At 50.7% G+C, this 17,957-nt stretch overlaps 1 protein-coding gene across 1 annotated transcript in view; it reads right to left on the bottom strand.

The window, feature by feature from the left end:
* HSF2BP (heat shock transcription factor 2 binding protein) overlaps positions 1–17,957 on the bottom strand; it is a 168,049-nt gene that overhangs the window by 129,500 nt on the left and 20,592 nt on the right. Inside the window, exon 2 of the mRNA XM_075334815.1 lies at positions 9,942–10,125. Within this exon, the coding sequence (XP_075190930.1) occupies positions 9,942–10,095 (154 nt within the window). The 5' untranslated portion in view covers positions 10,096–10,125. The remainder of the gene's footprint in view (positions 1–9,941; positions 10,126–17,957) is intronic.

Consider the following 17,957-nt stretch of genomic DNA (forward strand, 5'->3'; position numbering starts at 1 on the left):
TAGCAGAGGCTCCGGCTGAGTAAGTGCAGCAGGGGCCGAGCAGTGCACACAGTGAGGGTCAGTGGAACCTGCCGGTAGCGGCGTCGTACATGCGGCGCAGGCAGCATAGTAAGCCTGTGTTTTGGCACCCCTGCCTTTTGTGGGCGCCATGCTATGTCTTCCCTGAGTAACACAATAGGGAATATAGCCAGAAAGCAACTGTGCACTATACAGTGTAAAGAAGGGAATTTTGTTACTTACCGTAAATTCCTTTTCTTCTAGCTCTTATTGGGAGACCCAGACGATTGGGTGTATAGCACTGCCTCCGGAGGTCACACAAAGCAATTACACTAAAAAGTGTAAGGCCCCTCCCCTTCTGGCTATACACCCCCAGTGGGATCACTGGCTCACCAGTTTTAGTGCAAAAGCAAGAAGGAGGAAAGCCAATAACTGGTTTAAACAAATTCTCTCCGAGTAACATCGGAGAACTGAAAACCGTTCAACATGAACAACATGTGTACCCGCAAACAACCAACAATCCCGAAGGACAACAGGGCGGGTGCTGGGTCTCCCAATAAGAGCTAGAAGAAAAGGAATTTACGGTAAGTAACAAAATTCCCTTCTTCTTCGTCGCTCTATTGGGAGACCCAGACGATTGGGACGTCCAAAAGCTGTCCCTGGGTGGGTAAAGAAATACCTCATGTTAGAGCTGCAAGACAGCCCTCCCCTACGGGGAGGCAACTGCCGCCTGCAGGACTCTTCTACCTAGGCTGGCGTCCGCCGAAGCATAGGTATGCACCTGATAATGTTTGGTGAAAGTGTGCAGACTCGACCAGGTAGCTGCCTGGCACACCTGTTGAGCCGTAGCCTGGTGTCGTAATGCCCAGGATGCACCCACGGCTCTGGTAGAATGGGCCTTCAGCCCTGATGGAACCGGAAGCCCAGCAGAACGGTAGGCTTCAAGAATTGGTTCTTTGATCCATCGAGCCAGGGTGGCTTTAGAAGCCTGCGACCCTTTGCGCTTACCAGCGACAAGGACAAAGAGTGCATCCGAACGGCGCAAGGGCGCCGTGCGGGAAATGTAGATTCTGAGTGCTCTCACCAGATCTAACAAATGTAAATCCTTCTCATACCGATGAACTGCATGAGGACAAAACGAAGGCAAAGAGATATCCTGATTAAGATGAAAAGAGGATACCACCTTCGGGAGAAACTCCTGAATAGGACGCAGCACAACCTTGTCCTGGTGGAAGACCAGGAAGGGAGCCTTGGATGATAGTGCTGCCAGCTCAGACACTCTCCGAAGAGATGTGATCGCTACCAGAAAAGCCACTTTCTGTGATAGTCTAGAAAGTGAAACCTCCTTCAGAGGCTCGAAGGGCGGCTTCTGGAGGGCAACTAGTACCCTGTTCAGATCCCATGGATCTAACGGCCGCTTGTACGGGGGTACGATATGGCAAACCCCCTGTAGGAACGTGCGCACCTTAGGAAGGCGTGCCAAACGCCTCTGAAAAAAGACGGATAGCGCCGAGACCTGACCTTTAAGGGAGCCGAGCGACAAACCTTTTTCTAACCCAGATTGCAGGAAAGAAAGAAAGGTAGGCAATGCAAATGGCCAGGGAGACACTCCCTGAGCAGAGCACCAGGATAAAAATATCCTCCACGTTCTGTGGTAGATCTTAGCGGACGTGGGCTTCCTAGCCTGTCTCATGGTGGCAACGACCCCTTGGGATAATCCTGAAGACGCTAGGATCCAGGACTCAATGGCCACACAGTCAGGTTCAGGGCCGCAGAATTCCGATGGAAAAACGGCCCTTGGGACAGTAAGTCTGGTCGGTGTGGGAGTGCCCACGGTTGGCCGACCGTGAGCTGCCACAGATCCGGATACCACGCCCTCCTCGGCCAGTCTGGGGCGACAAGTATGACGCGGCTGCAATCGGATCTGATCTTGCGTAGCACTCTGGGCAAGAGTGCCAGAGGTGGAAACACATAAGGGAGCCGGAACTGCGACCAATCTTGCACTAGGGCGTCTGCCGCCAGCGCTCTTTGATCGCGAGACCGTGCCATGAAGGTTGGGACCTTGTTGTTGTGCCGTGACGCCATTAGGTCGACGTCCGGCACCCCCCAGCGGCGACAGATTTCCTGAAACACGTCTGGGTGAAGGGACCATTCCCCTGCGTCCATGCCCTGGCGACTGAGGAAGTCTGCTTCCCAGTTTTCTACGCCGGGGATGTGAACCGCGGATATGGTGGAGACTGTGGCTTCCACCCACATCAGAATCCGACGGACTTCCTGGAAGGCTTGCCGACTGCGTGTCCCCCCTTGGTGGTTGATGTATGCCACCGCTGTGGAGTTGTCCGACTGAATTCGGATCTGCCTTCCTTCCAGCCACTGCTGGAAGGCTAGTAGGGCAAGATACACTGCTCTGATTTCCAGAACATTGATCTGAAGGGTGGACTCCTGCTGAGACCACGTACCCTGAGCCCTGTGGTGGAGAAAGACTGCTCCCCACCCTGACAGACTCGCATCTGTCGTGACCACCGCCCAAGACGGTGGTAGGAAGGATCTTCCCTGTGATAATGAGGTGGGAAGAAGCCACCACTGCAGAGAGTCTTTGGCCGTCTGGGAAATGGAGACTTTCCTGTCCAGGGATGTTGACTTCCCGTCCCATTGGCGGAGAATGTCCCATTGAAGTGGACGCAGATGAAACTGCGCAAACGGAACCGCCTCTATTGCCGCCACCATCTTCCCGAGGAAGTGCATGAGGCGTCTTAAGGAGTGCGGCTGACTTTGAAGGAGAGCCTGCACCCCAGTCTGTAGAGACCGCTGCTTGTCCAGCGGAAGCTTCACTATCGCTGAGAGAGTATGAAACTCCATGCCAAGATACGTTAGTGATTGGGTCGGTGACAGATTTGACTTTGGGAAGTTGATGATCCACCCGAACGCCTGGAGAGTCTCCAGTGCAACATTCAGGCTGAGTTGGCATGCCTCTTGAGAGGGTGCCTTGACCAGTAGATCGTCCAAGTAAGGGATCACAGAGTGTCCGTGAGAGTGCAAGACTGCTACCACTGCCGCCATGATCTTGGTGAACACCCGAGGGGCTGTCGCCAGACCAAATGGCAGAGCTACGAACTGAAGATGGTCGTCTCCTATCACGAAGCGTAGAAAGCATTGGTGCTCTGTAGCAATCGGCACGTGGAGATAAGCATCTTTGATGTCTATTGATGCTAGGAAATCTCCTTGAGACATTGAGGCAATGACTGAGCGGAGGGATTCCATCCGGAACCGCCTGGCGTTCACATGCTTGTTGAGCAGTTTTAGGTCCAGAACAGGACGGAAGGAGCCGTCCTTTTTTGGAACCACAAAGAGATTGGAGTAAAATCCTCGCCCCCGTTCGTGAGGGGGGACAGGGATCACGACTCCTTCTGCTCTTAGAGAGTCCACCGCCTGCAGCAGGGCATCTGCTCGGTTGGGGTGTGGGGAGGTTCTGAAGAACCGAAGTGGAGGCCGAGAACTGAACTCGATTCTGTACCCGCGAGACAGAATGTCTGTTACCCACCGGTCTTTGACCTGTGACAGCCAAATGTCGCAAAAGCGGGAGAGCCTGCCACCGACTGAGGATGCGGAGGGAGGAGGCCGAAAGTCATGAGGTAGCCGCTTTGGAAGCGGTTCCTCCATTTGTTTTCCTGGGGCGTGAGTGAGCCCGCCAGGAATCTGAGCTCCCTTGTTCTTTCTGAGTCCTTTTGGACGAGGAGAATTGGGCCTTGCCCGAGCCTCGAAAGGACCGAAACCTCGACTGCCACTTTTTCTGTTGAGGTTTACTTGCTCTGGGCTGTGGTAAGGAAGAGTCCTTACCCTTGGACTGTTTTATGATTTCAGCCAATGGCTCACCAAACAGTCTGTCTCTAGATAATGGCAAGCTGGTTAAGCATTTTTTAGAACCAGCATCTGCTTTCCAGTCCTTTAACCACAAGGCTCTGCGCAAAACCACAGAATTGGCGGACGCCATAGCGGTACGGCTCGTAGATTCTAGGACAGCATTGATAGCATAGGTCGCAAACGCAGACATTTGCGAAGTTAGGGACGCCACTTGCGGCACTGCTGGATGTATGAAAGCATCCACCTGTGCTAAACCAGCTGAAATAGCTTGGAGTGCCCACACGGCCGCGAATGCTGGAGCAAACGACGCGCCGATAGATTCATAGACAGATTTCAACCAAAGGTCCATCTGTCTGTCGTTGGCATCTTTAAGTGAAGCGCCATCCTCTACTGCGACTATGGATCTAGCCGCAAGCTTGGAAATTGGGGGATCCACCTTTGGACACTGGGTCCAGCGTTTGGCCACCTCAGAGGGAAAAGGATAACGGGTATCCTTAGAACGTTTAGAGAAACGCTTGTCTGGATGAGCGTCGTGTTTCTGGATCGATTCTCTGAAGTCAGAGTGGTCCAAAAAAGCACTTAATTTACGCTTGGGATATAGGAAATGGAACTTCTCCTGCTGTGCAGCTGCCTCCTCTGCAGAAGGGGCTGGGGGAGAAATATCCAACAGCCTATTAATTGCCGATATAAGGTCATTAACCATGGCGTCACCATCAGGGGCATCCAGATTGAGAGGGGCCTCAGGATTAGAATCCTGGTCACCGTCCTCAGTCTCATCACAGAGAGACTCTTGTCGCTGCGACCCTGAACAGTGTGAAGACGTGGAGGGTCTTTCCAGCGAGCTCGCTTAGGCTGCCTGGGACTGTCATCTGAGTCAGAGACTTCAGCCTGTGATGCTTGAGACCCCCTTGAAGTACGGATTAGTTCCAACTGAGGGGGACCGGAGAGCATAGACACAGCAGTGTCCATGGTCTGAGTAACTGGCCTGGCCTGCAAGGTCTCCAGGATTTTTGCCATAGTCACAGACATTTTATCAGCAAAAACTGCAAAGTCTGTCCCCGTCACCGGGGCAGGGTTCACAGGCGTCTCTGCCTGGGCCACTACCACCATAGGCTCTGGCTGACGAAGTGCCACTGGGACTGAACATTGCACACAATGAGAGTCGTTGGAGCCTGCTGGTAGATCAGCCCCACATGCAGTACAAACAGTGTACACAGCCCGTGCCTTGGCAGCCTTGCGTTTTGCGGATGACATGTTGCTGCCTCCTCAGAGCAGTACAGGGTGTCCAGCCAAGAAGCGACCTTACAGTGCAACTATATATATATATGGTACCAAGAAAAAAGTACACTAATATAACACTGAGGCACTAGAGGGGCCAGCACTACTGTGCTGCTTACCGCCCGCTTAGGAGCGGTGTGTGGACGCCAGAAATCCCTCTAGTCTGGGTCTCCCAGAGCCTGCTGCCTTTCCCCAGCCAGACCGCATGTGTAATGGCTGCCGGCGTCCTTGTGGAGAGGGGGGGCGGGCCCTGGGCGTACACCGACGAAGAGCGGGAAGTCTGCTTCCCCCTGTGCCTAGTGAGAGGGCTGGAGCATGTAAATAAAGCTCCAGCCCTCGGCGCTGTTAATTGAGCAGCGTCTCTCCCCTACCCTGATTGACAGGGTGGGGGCGGGAACGAAGCGGCACTAGGCCGCAGAAGCCGGGGGCTAAAGTTAGAAGCGCCGCCGCCGTAAAAGCGCGGTCGGCGCAAAGTCCCCGGCGCACTACAAGTCGCAGCTGCGCCGCCGCTCCAGGAGCGGTCGGCGCAGTAGTTCCCAACATGAAACGTCACTCAGCAAAGCTGCAGTGACCTAACCCCGGCGCACAGCGCTACTGTCCCCGGCGCACTATAACGCTCAGCAAGCCTGAGAGTGTCCGTGCCTGCCGGGGACACAGAGTACCTGAAAGTTGCAGGGCCTTGTCCCTGAACGGCACTCCCGCTCCAAATCCAGCAGGTTCTATGGGTCTGTGGATGGAGCCCGGCCCCAGGGCTTGGGGGCCGGCAAGATCCCACTTCCACAGAGCCCTCCAGGGGATGTGGAAGGAAAACAGCATGTGGGCTCCAGCCTCTGTACCAGCAATAGGTACCTCAACCTTACAAGCACCACCGCGGGTGAGAAGGGAGCATGCTGGGGGCCCCATATGGGCCCTCTTTTCTTCCATCCGATATAGCCAGCAGCTACTGCTGACTACAAACAGTGGAGCTATGCGTGGATGTCTGACCTCCTTCGCACAAAGCAGAAAACTGGTGAGCCAGTGATCCCACTGGGGGTGTATAGCCAGAAGGGGAGGGGCCTTACACTTTTTAGTGTAATTGCTTTGTGTGACCTCCGGAGGCAGTGCTATACACCCAATCGTCTGGGTCTCCCAATAGAGCGACGAAGAAATATCATAAACATATAAGTACACTTCTGCACACTGGGGCTAGCACCACAGGTGCTGCTTACCACCCGATTAAAACGGTTGTGAGGCCACCATAATCCCTGCCTGGGTCTCCCAGAATTTGTCCCCCTCTGCAGCGTCCGAGGAGCTGACAGGAATGGCTGCCGGCGTCCTGAGGAGATGAGGGAGCCGTGGGCGTGACCCAGAAAGTGCGGGAACTGGTGCCTCACAGTGCACAGTGAGGGGGGTGGAGTATGCAAAGCATGCTCCAGCCCTCACTGCTGCACGTCTGTACAGCGTCCCGCCCTACCCCTGCCTGTCAGGGCTGTGGGCGGGAGGAGGAAACACTAGGCCGTACAAGCCGGGGACTCAAGTAATAAGCGCGGCTGCCATAAAAGCGCGGCCGCGCGGAAGTCCCCGGCGCAGTACAAGTCCCAGCCGCGCCGCAGTGTTAAAACATGGCGGCGGTAGTGCGGTAGTCCCCCTACATAAACACACTCAGCGACGCTGAGTGTGTAATGGCACATTAACCCGGTCAGCGCCGCGGTCCCCGGTGCACTAGCACACCCAGCAATGCTGGAGTGTTGCTGTGCGCGGTCCCCACAGGGACACAGAGTACCTCCAAGTAGCAGGGCCATGTCCCTGAACGATACTCAGCTCCTATCCAGCAGGCTCCCAGGAGTTGTGGATGGAGCACGGTCTCAGTGCCTGGAGACCGATAGGATCCCACTTCACCCAGAGCCCTAAGGGGGATGGGGAAGGAAAACAGCATGTGGGCTCCAGCCTTCGTACCCGCCATGGATACCTCAACCTTAACAACACCGCCGACAAGAGTGGGGTGAGAAGGGAGCATGCTGGGGGCCCTATATGGGCCCACTTTTCTTCCATCCGACATAGTCAGCAGCTGCTGCTGACTAATCTGTGGAGCTGTGCTGTGCATGTCTGCCTCCTTCGCACAAAGCAAAAAACTGAGGAGCCCGTGGGAGCACGGGGGGTGTATAGGCAGAAGGGGAGGGGCTTTACACTTTTAGTGTAATACTTTGTGCAGCCTCCGGAGGCATAGCCTATACACCCAATTGTCTGGGTCTCCCAATGGAGCGACAAAGAAACACTGCTTTACTCTCAATGCTGGCATTATGCCAGCACTGACAGCAAGTGACTCATGATAGCTACAGGCGTCATCACATGACCCTGTGCTACCATGGCAACGACCGAAAGTCATGTGATCACGCACGTGACTTCCGGTGGGGGCGGCGGTAAGTGAAAGTAATTGCCGCGCGCATATACATCTCACTGCCAGACTTTGGCAGTGAGATGTAAGCGGTTACAAGTTGCAGGTGGAAGCGATTCCACCTGTAACATGCAGGCGCACATGTCAGCTGTTAAACAGCTGATATGTGAGCGGATCGCCGCGACCTGCCAACGGCAGGGGGCGGAGATTAACTGAACACGTGAAGGGGCTAACTTCCGGTCGTGGATTCGAAAACCGGAAGAGACGAGTGGTCACATGGTCGCCACGTCACAGGAAGTGACACGGCGGCCATGGGTACAGGATGTGACGCGGCCTCCGCACGCAACAGTGAGTCACATGGGGGCCGCGTCACCATGCCTGCTTTACGAAGGGGGAGGTGTGCGGCGTGGCTGTGGCTATGGCGACCGCGCTATCAGGGGAATCGGGGGTTCGGGTCGGGAGCAGGAGGTGAGAGAGGACCGGACCTTCTGCGCCTGAGGTCTGTAGTGGGGCTTAGACGCTGCGGTGGACGGGAGGGTCTGGAAGACCTGGGCCCACCGCTGCTGGGAACCGGCAGGAGGGAGCTGGTGCCCACAAGGGAGGCAAGCCATTCGGCTCCCTCCCGTCCGATCCTTTCTCTTACCGCTGCTTCCAGGGGGTCCATCGGTGATGCTCACCCTGAGGGCAGATTGTGGTAAGAGAAAGGAGGGACTCCGGCAGCTGTTTATATGACCTGGGGGAGGTCCCAGCATGGAAGGGGGGCAGCAGGGGGCATTGCACAGTGGGGAGAAGGGAGAGGTGACCATGGGAGGATATAGCGAGGGGCTCAGCAGTCAGGGGCAGCGGCATCGGCCGCAGTGCCCTGCAATCTGTTTTGCAAAACCGGTAACAGGATCCATAAGGAAAATATGAGGTGTGCCAAATATAATATCACGGGAGTGTAGGGGTAACTGGAGCAAGGACCTCTAAACCTACCCTCAGACTAGGGACCCTGCGCTGTCCCTTATCACAGGGTAGGCTTGATGGTAGCAAGGTTTGGACCGCCAGCGAGACCCTAATTCCTGTTTGAACTCTGAACTAACACCCCCTCTCCCCCACCCCAGGAGAGGGCCAGGACCAGAGAAGCAAACCCCACAAATACCACCGACAGGGGACAAAAACAAAACACAAGCACACTGCAATCAGACACAGGGGAGAGACAATAAGTGCTCAGGAGGAAATAAAACACAGGGAGGAAATAAGCTATCAACAAGGATCTTTCCACAACACACAGGAAAGCAGATCACCAGGCACTGGATCACTACAATGGGACCGGTAATCGCTGCAGCAACGCTGAATTATATTTGGCGACGGGCAACCGCATCCAGTACCTTATAAACAGTGAAGGCGGCTGTGAGTGATCAAAGGAGCCTGAGCTCCTAACAGCAGTTCCCAAAGCCAGCAGGAATTAAATCCTGCTGGACTGGAGAGCAGTGAAGCTAAAACAGCTGACGCCCGAGTCAGGCTAAGCAACTAAGAGACAACAGGTTGTGTGTCAGACTCTGTGGTGTGAATAGAGTCTGACGCCACCATGACACCTAGCGATTGCAAAGCTGAACACCGCATGACAGCTGGGGGGGAAGGAGGAAGACCAGTGTGTGTGTGTGTGTGTGTGTGTGTGTGTGTGTGTGTGTGTGTGCGGTGTGGAGAACCGGTGTGTGTGTGGAGGGCCGGTGTGTGTGGCAGGGCGGTGTGTTGTGTGTGTATGGAAGGGCGGTGTGTGAGTGGTTGTGTGTGTATGGAGGGGCGGTGTGTGTGTGGCAGGGCGGTGTGTTGTGTGTGTATGGAGGGGCGGTGTGTGAGTGGGTGTGTGTGGAGGGGCGGTGTGTGTGTGGCAGGGCGGTGTGTTGTGTGTGTATGGAGGGGCAGTGTGTGAGTGGGTGTGTGTGTGTGGAGGGGTGGTGTGTGTGTGGCAGGGCGGTGTGTTGTGTGTGTATGGAGAAGCGGTGTGTGAGTGTGTCGAGGGGCGGTGTGTTGTGTGTGTATGGAGGAGCGGTGTGTGAGTGGTGCTGGTGTATGTGTGTGGAGGGCCAGTTTGCTTGTGTGTGTGTAGGGACAGTGTATGTGTGAGGAGGGCCGGTGTTTGTGTGTCTGTGTGTGTGTGTGTAAGTGCGGTGTGTGTCTGTAAGTGCGGTGTGTGTTGGAGCGCTGGTGTGTGTGTGTGTAAGTGTGGTGTGTGTGTGTGTGTGTGTCGAGGGCCGGTGTGTGTGTGAGGAGGGCCGATGTGTGTGTGTGTGTGTGTGGAAGTGCAGTGTGTGTGTGTGTGTAGAGGGCCAGTGTATGTGTGGAGGGGTGGCGTGTGTGTGGAGTGCTGGTGTGTGTGTGTGTGTGGTTGGGAGTGTGTGTAGTAGACAGTGTGTACATACAACACTCAGAGACCGAGTACACTCACCACTTTCGACCACCTCTAGTCGCTGTACACTCTCCAGCACATCTTGACTCAGAATCTGGGGCAGAAACTCTTTCATCTGCATCACTTCAGTGGTCAGACGCTCTAAATCCCGCCTCCTGACTAAAAAAAATTCTGCCTCCGGGGGTCCGGACATTACTGACAGCAGTCAATCACAAAGCAGGACCTGCATATGGAAATAGACAGTAAAAATTGACTTCAATTATAACAAGATGACGGATACATAGTAGGGCGGGTGTACATATGTAGAGTGAGGTAGATGAATAGTGAGGAGATGTATGGTGAGAGAATGTATGGTGGAGTGTATGTATAGTGAGGTAGATGAATGGTAGGAGGATGTATGGTGTATGTATGGAGGGGGTTGTATGGTGAGGGGATCTATGATGGGAGAATGTATGCTGTGGTGGGGGGATGTATGATGGGAGAATGTATGGTGGGGGATATAAGGAGGGAGAATGTATGGTGGGGTGTATGTATAGTGAGGTAGATGAATGGTGAGGGGGATGTATGGTAGGAAAATGTTTGGTGTATGTATGGTGGGGGGATGTATGGGGAGAATGTATGGTGGGGGTATATATGGAGGGAGAATGTATGGTGGGGTGTATGTATAGTGAGGTAGATGAATGGTGAGGGGGATGTATGGTAGGAAAATGTTTGGTCTATGTATAGTGGGGGGATGTATGGGGAGAATGTATGGTGGGGGTATATATGGTGTATGTGTGGTGTATGTATGGAGGGGGTTGCATGGTGAGGGGATCTATGATGGAAGAATGTATGCTGTATGTATGGTGGGGGGGATGTATGATGGGAGAATGTATGGTGTATGTATGGTGGGGGTTATATGATGGGGGATATATGGAGGGAGAATGTATGGTGTATGTATGGTGTGGGATATATGGAGAGGGGATCTATGAGGGGAGAATGTATGCTGTATGTACAGTATGGTGGGGTGGGATGTATGATGGGAGAACGTATGGTGTATGTACGGTGGGGGATTTATGGTGGGGGGATGTATGGTGGGGAGATGTATGGACTGTGTAAGGTGGGGGGGTACATGTATGGTAAGTGAATATATGGTTGTGAGAATGCATAGTGTATGTATAGTTGTGGGATGTATCATGTATGTATGGTGCGGGGATGTATGGTGGGGTATGTTTCGTGCATGTATGGTGCGGGGATGTACAGTGGGGGAATGTATGGTGTACATACGGTGCGGAGATGTATGGCATATGTATTGCGGGGTAGATGTATCCTGAGGGTATGTATGTATGGTGGGGGGAAGTATTGTGTATGTATGATGCGGGGACGTATGGTGGGGTATGTTTCGTGCATGTATGATGCGGGGATGTACAATGGGGAATGTATGGTGTACATACAGTGCAGAGATGTATGGCGTATGTTTTGCGGGGTAGATGTATCCTGAGGGGATGTATGTATGGTGGGGGGATGTATAGCCTGTGTAAGGTGGGGGGGTACATGTATGGTAAGGGAATATATGGTTGTGAGAATACATAGTGTCTGTATAGTTGGGGGATGTATCGTGTATGTATGGTGCGGGGACGTATGGTGGGGTATGTTTCGTGCATGTATGATGCGGGGATGTACAGTGGGGGAATGTATGGTGTACATACGGTGCAGAGATGTATGGTGTATGTATTGTGGGGTAGATCTATCCTGAGGGGATGTATGTATGTATGGTGCGGGGACGTATGGTGGGGTATGTATCTTGCATGTATGATGCAGGGATGTACAGTGGGGGAATGTATGGTGTACATACGGTGCAGAGATGTATGATGTATGTATTGTGGGGTAGATGTATCCTGAGGGGATGTATGTATGTATGGTGCGGGGACGTATGGTGGGGTATGTTTTGTGCATGTATGGTGCGGGGATGTACAGTGGGGGAATGTATGGTGTACATACGGTGCAGAGATGTATGATGTATGTATTGTGGGGTAGATGTATCCTGAGGGGATGTATGTACGGTGTGGGGACGTATGGTGGGGTATGTATCTTGCATGTATGATGCGGGGATGTACAGTGGGGGAATGTATGGTGTACATACGGTGCAGAGATGTATGATGTATGTATTGTGGGGTAGATGTATCCTGAGGGGATGTATGTACGGTGTGGGGACGTATGGTGGGGTATGTATCTTGCATGTATGATGCGGGGATGTACAGTGGGGGAATGTATGGTGTACATACGGTGCAGAGATGTATGATGTATGTATTGTGGGGTAGATGTATCCTGAGGGGATGTATGTACGGTGTGGGGATGTATGGTGGGGTATGTTTCGTGCATGTATGGTGCGGGGATGTACAGTGGGGGAATGTATGGTGTACATACGGTGCAGAGATGTATGGTGTATGTATTGTGGGGTAGATGTATCCTGAGGGGATGTATGTATGGTGGGGGGATGTATGGTGGGGGGATGTATGGCCTGTGTAAGGTGGGGGGGTACATGTATGGTAAGGGAATATATGGTTGTGAGAATGCATAGTGTCTGTATAGTTGGGGGATGTATCGTGTATGTATGGTGGGGGGACGTATGGTGGGGTATGTATCTTGCATGTATGATGCGGGGATGTACAGTGGGGGAATGTATGGTGTACATACAGTTAGGTCCAGAAATCTTTGGCCAGTGACACAATTTTGGCGAGTTGGGCTCTGCATGCCACCACATTGGATTTGAAATGAAACCTCTACAACAGAATTCAAGTGCAGATTGTAACGTTTAATTTGAAGGTTTGAACAAAAATATCTGATAGAAATTGTAGGAATTGTCACATTTCTTTACAAACACTCCACATTTTAGGAGGTCAAAAGTAATTGGACAAATAGACCAAACCCAAACAAAATATTTTTATTTTCAATATTTTGTTGCGAATCCTTTGGAGGCACTCACTGCCTTAAGTCTGGAACCCATGGACATCACCAAACGCTGGGTTTCCTCCTTCTTAATGCTTTGCCAGGCCTTTACAGCCGCAGCCTTCAGGTCTTGCTTATTTGTGGGTCTTTCCGTCTTAAGTCTGGATTTGAGCAAGTGAAATGCATGCTCAATTGGGTTAAGATCTGGTGATTGACTTGGCCATTGCAGAATGTTCCACTTTTTTGCACTCATGAACTCCTGGGTAGCTTTGGCTGTATGCTTGGGGTCATTATCCATCTGTACTATGAAGCGCCGTCCGATCAACTTTGCGGCATTTGGCTGAATCTGGGCTGAAAGTATATCCCGGTACACTTCAGAATTCATCCGGCTACTCTTGTCTGCTGTTATGTCATCAATAAACACAAGTGACCCAGTGCCATTGAAAGCCATGCATGCCCATGCCATCACGTTGCCTCCACCATGTTTTACAGAGGATGTGGTGTGCCTTGGATCATGTGCCGTTCCCTTTCTTCTCCAGTCTTTTTTCTTCCCATCATTCTGGTACAGGTTGATCTTTGTCTCATCTGTCCATAGAATACTTTTCCAGAACTGAGCTGGCTTCATGAGGTGTTTTTCAGCAAATGTAACTCTGGCCTGTCTATTTTTGGAATTGATGAATGGTTTGCATCTAGATGTGAACCCTTTGTATTTACTTTCATGGAGTCTTCTCTTTACTGGTGACTTAGAGACAGATACACCTACTTCACTGAGAGTGTTCTGGACTTCAGTTGATGTTGTGAACGGGTTCTTCTTCACCAAAGAAAGTATGCGGCGATCATCCACCACTGTTGTCATCCGTGGACGCCCAGGCCTTTTTGAGTTCCCAAGCTCACCAGTCAATTCCTTTTTTCTCAGAATGTACCCGACTGTTGATTTTGCTACTCCAAGCATGTCTGCTATCTCTCTGATGGATTTTTTCTTTTTTTTCAGCCTCAGGATGTTCTGCTTCACCTCAATTGAGAGTTCCTTAGACCGCATGTTGTCTGGTCACAGCAACAGCTTCCAAATGCAAAACCACACACCTGTAATCAACCCCAGACCTTTTAACTACTTCATTGATTACAGGTTAACGAGGGAGACGCCTTCAGAGTTAATTGCAGCCCTTAGAGTCCCTTGTCCAATTACTTTTGGTCCCTTGAAAAAGAGGAGGCTATGCATTACAGAGCTATGATTCCTAAACCCTTTCTCCGATTTGGATGTGAAAACTCTCATATTGCAGCTGGGAGTGTGCACTTTCAGCCCATATTATATATATAATTGTATTTCTGAACATGTTTTTGTAAACAGCTAAAATAACAAAACTTGTGTCACTGTCCAAATATTTCTGGACCTAACTGTACAGTGCAGAGATGTATGGCGTATGTATTGTGGGGTAGATGTATCCTGAGGGGATGTATGTATGGTGGGGGGATGTATCGTGTATGTATGGTGCGGGGACGTATGGTGGGGTATGTTTCGTGCATGTATGGTCCAGGGATGTACAGTGGGGGAATGTATGGTGTACATACGGTGTAGAGATGTATGGTGTATGTATTGTGGGGTAGATGTATCCTGAGGGGATGTATGTATGGTGGGGGGACGTATGGTGAGGCAGAATGATAGAATGGTAGAGTTGGAAGGGACCTCCAGGGTGGTGGTGTCTGGCCCCCGGCTCAGAGCAGGAGTCACTCTGTCATTGCACACAGATGTCTGTCCAGCCTCTGTCTGAAGACCTTCAATGAAGGAGACCTCACCACCTTCCTTGGCCGCCTGTTATATTCATTATTCACCGTCACTGTCAACAAGTTTTTTGAAATATGTAATCTGTGTCTCCCGATTCATTTCCATCGCATTGCTTCTCATGTTTCCATGTGGAAATGAGATTTAAACGGATCCCTCTACAGTGTTACAGCCCTCCAGATATTTGTAGATGGCTAAGAAGTCTCCTCGCAGTCTTCTTTTTGCAATGTAAACCTTCCCAGATCCTGTAACCGTTCTTCCTAGGACAGTTTGCAGTCCGGTCACCATTCTGTTCACTCTTCTCTGAACTTGATCCAGTTTTTTTATGTTAGAACTGGACCCAGTATTCCAGATGAGGTCTGACCACAGAGGAGTAGACGGGATAATGACTTCACGTGATCCAGACTCGGGGCTTCTCTTACATCCCAGACCTGTTTGCCATTTTTGCTGCTGCATCACACTGGTGACTCATTTGCAATCTGTGTTCTATCATTATACCCGTTTTTTTCATACACACTGTTGCTTAGTTCTGTTCCTCCCAAAGATCTTTCCTGGTACACAAGTCAGGTTCACTGCCTGTAATTTCCTGGCTCCATCTTCTTTCCTTTGTCTGAATATAGGGATGACATTTACCCTTCTTCAGTGTTATGCTGGAAGGGCGAGCACGGATTTAGTGGGTCCACTGGACCGCAGGTACAGATCACTTGCATGGAGGAGCGAACTGGAACGGCCGCCGAGTCTTGACTAAAGCCACCGGATGAAGCAATAGATACACACATTGGTAAGCAGCCGGCAGAGGGCAGCCCCAGGGGATCAGTGGTACCTCGGCAGCTGGCGCCACGGATACAATACAGTCTCTGGTTGTAGTAGCAACAGCAGCCGGTGTCGAAGATTCGGTTGCATGGATGGATGTGGTAGCAGCGGCCGATATGGATACTTGTGGCAGCGGGTATTTTGGTAGCTGGTCGGCATGGATGGTTACAGCAGCAGCAAACTTGTAAGGCACTGAAACACAGATACAAATCAGCAGCAGTATACAACACTGACAGCAGCAGCAGCACAATGGGACCTGAGAACTAGAATTGTTAGGAACTCGTTCCTCGGGCACCTGCCTTAAGGGGAAAGTTACTTAAATACCTGCAGCCTCTCAGCCGAGCTGAGAGGTCACTTTTGGGTGAGGTAGTACTGGCCCTTTAAGAAAAAGGGCGTGTCCGCTCGCACCCTAGCGCATTCCTAGAAGACCTGTGCTATCACAGGTCCCGTGATACAGCAGGATGAACTAGAGATGGGGCAGCCACCGAAGGACAGCACTGTAGTTTGGAGCGCCCGAGGAGGGGACAGGACAGTGGGGGGATGCCGGTATGGGAATTATAGCCAGTCTTCTGAGAGTTTTCCAAGAATTTTCAAAGATTCTGGCTAGTGGTTCTGTAATTTCCTCTGCTTTCTCCTTCAGTCCCCTGGAACCTAAAGACTTGAAATAATTTGTTAGCTAAATATTCCCTCACTATCTCTCTGTTTGTAGATCATCTGGATTTTTCTATGCCTTCATTAGCTCAGTCTTCCCTCACTATCTCTCTGTGTATAGATCTCCTGGATTCTTCTATTCCTCATTAGCTCAGTCTTCCCTCACTATCTCTCTGTGTATAGACTTCATGGATTATTCTGTTCCTTCATTAGCTCAGTCTTCCCTCACTATCTCTCTGTGTGTAGATCTCCTGGATTCTTCTATACGTTCATTAGCTCAGTCTTCCCTCACTATCTCTCTGTGTATAGATCTCCTGGATTCTTCTATTACTTCATTAGCTCAGTCTTCCCTCACTATCTCTCTGTGTATAGATCTCCTGGATTCTTCTATTCCTTCATTAGCTCAGTCTTCCCTCACTATCTCTCTGTGTATAGATCTCCTGGATTCTTCTTTTTCTTCATTAGCTCAGTCTTCCCTCACTATCTCTCGGTGTATAGATCTCCTGGATTCTTCTATTCCTTCATTAGCTGAGTCTTCCCTCACTATCTCTCTGTGTATAGATCTCCTGGATTATTTCATTCTTCATTAGCTGAGTCTTCCCTCACTATCTCTCTGTGTATAGATCTCCTGGATTCTCCTATTCCTTCATTAGCTCAGTCTTCCCTCACTATCTCTCTGTGTATAGATCTCCTGGATTCTTCTATTCTTCATTAGCTCAGTGTTCCCTCACTATCTCTCTGTGTATAGATCTCCTGGATTCTTCTATATGTTCATTAGCTCAGTATTCCCTCACTATCTCTCTGTGTATAGATCTCCTGGATTCTTCTATTCCTTCATTAGCTCAGTCTTCCCTCACTATCTCTCTGTGTATAGATCTCCTGGATTCTTCTATTCCTTCATTAGCTCAGTCTTCCCTCACTATCTCTCTGTGTATAGATCTCCTGGATTCTTCTTTTTCTTCATTAGCTCAGTCTTCCCTCACTATCTCTCTGTGTATAGATCTCCTGGATTCTTCTATTCCTTCATTAGCTCAGTCTTCCCTCACTATCTCTCTGTGTATAGATCTCCTGGATTCTTCTATTCTTCATTAGCTCAGTGTTCCCTCACTATCTCTCTGTGTATAGATCTCCTGGATTCTTCTATTCTTCATTAGCTCAGTATTCCCTCACTATCTCTCTGTGTATAGATCTCCTGGATTCTTCTATTCCTTCATTATCTCAGTCTTCCCTCACTATCTCTCTGCATATAGATCTCCTGGATTCTTCTATTCTTGCATTAGCTCAGTCTTCCCTCACAATCCCTCTGTGTATAGATCTCCTGGATTCTTCTATTCCTTCATTAGCTCAGTCTTCCCTCACTATCTCTCTGCATATAGATCTCCTGGATTCTTCTATTCTTGCATTAGCTCAGTCTTCCCTCACTATCTCTCTGTGTATAGATCTCCTGGATTCTTCTATTCCTTCATTAGCTCAGTCTTCCCTCACTATCTCTCTGCATATAGATCTCCTGGATTCTTCTATTCTTGCATTAGCTCAGTCTTCCCTCACAATCCCTCTGTGTATAGATCTCCTGGATTCTTCTATTCCTTCATTAGCTCAGTCTTCCCTCACTATCTCTCTGTGTATAGATCTCCTGGATTCTTCTATTTCTTCATTAGCTCAGTATTCCCTCACTATCTCTCTGTGTATAGATCTCCTGGATTCGTCTGTTCCTTCATTAGCTCAGTCTTCCCTCACTATCTCTCTGTGTATAGATCTCCTGGATTCTTCTATTCCTTCATTAGCTCAGTCTTCCCTCACTATCTCTCTGTGTATAGATCTCCTGGATTCTTCTATTCCTTCATTAGCTCAGTCTTCCCTCACTATCTCTCTGTGTATAGATC

Source organism: Anomaloglossus baeobatrachus, chromosome 2, assembly GCF_048569485.1.
Source record: "Anomaloglossus baeobatrachus isolate aAnoBae1 chromosome 2, aAnoBae1.hap1, whole genome shotgun sequence".
Classification (NCBI taxonomy): domain Eukaryota; kingdom Metazoa; phylum Chordata; class Amphibia; order Anura; family Aromobatidae; genus Anomaloglossus; species Anomaloglossus baeobatrachus.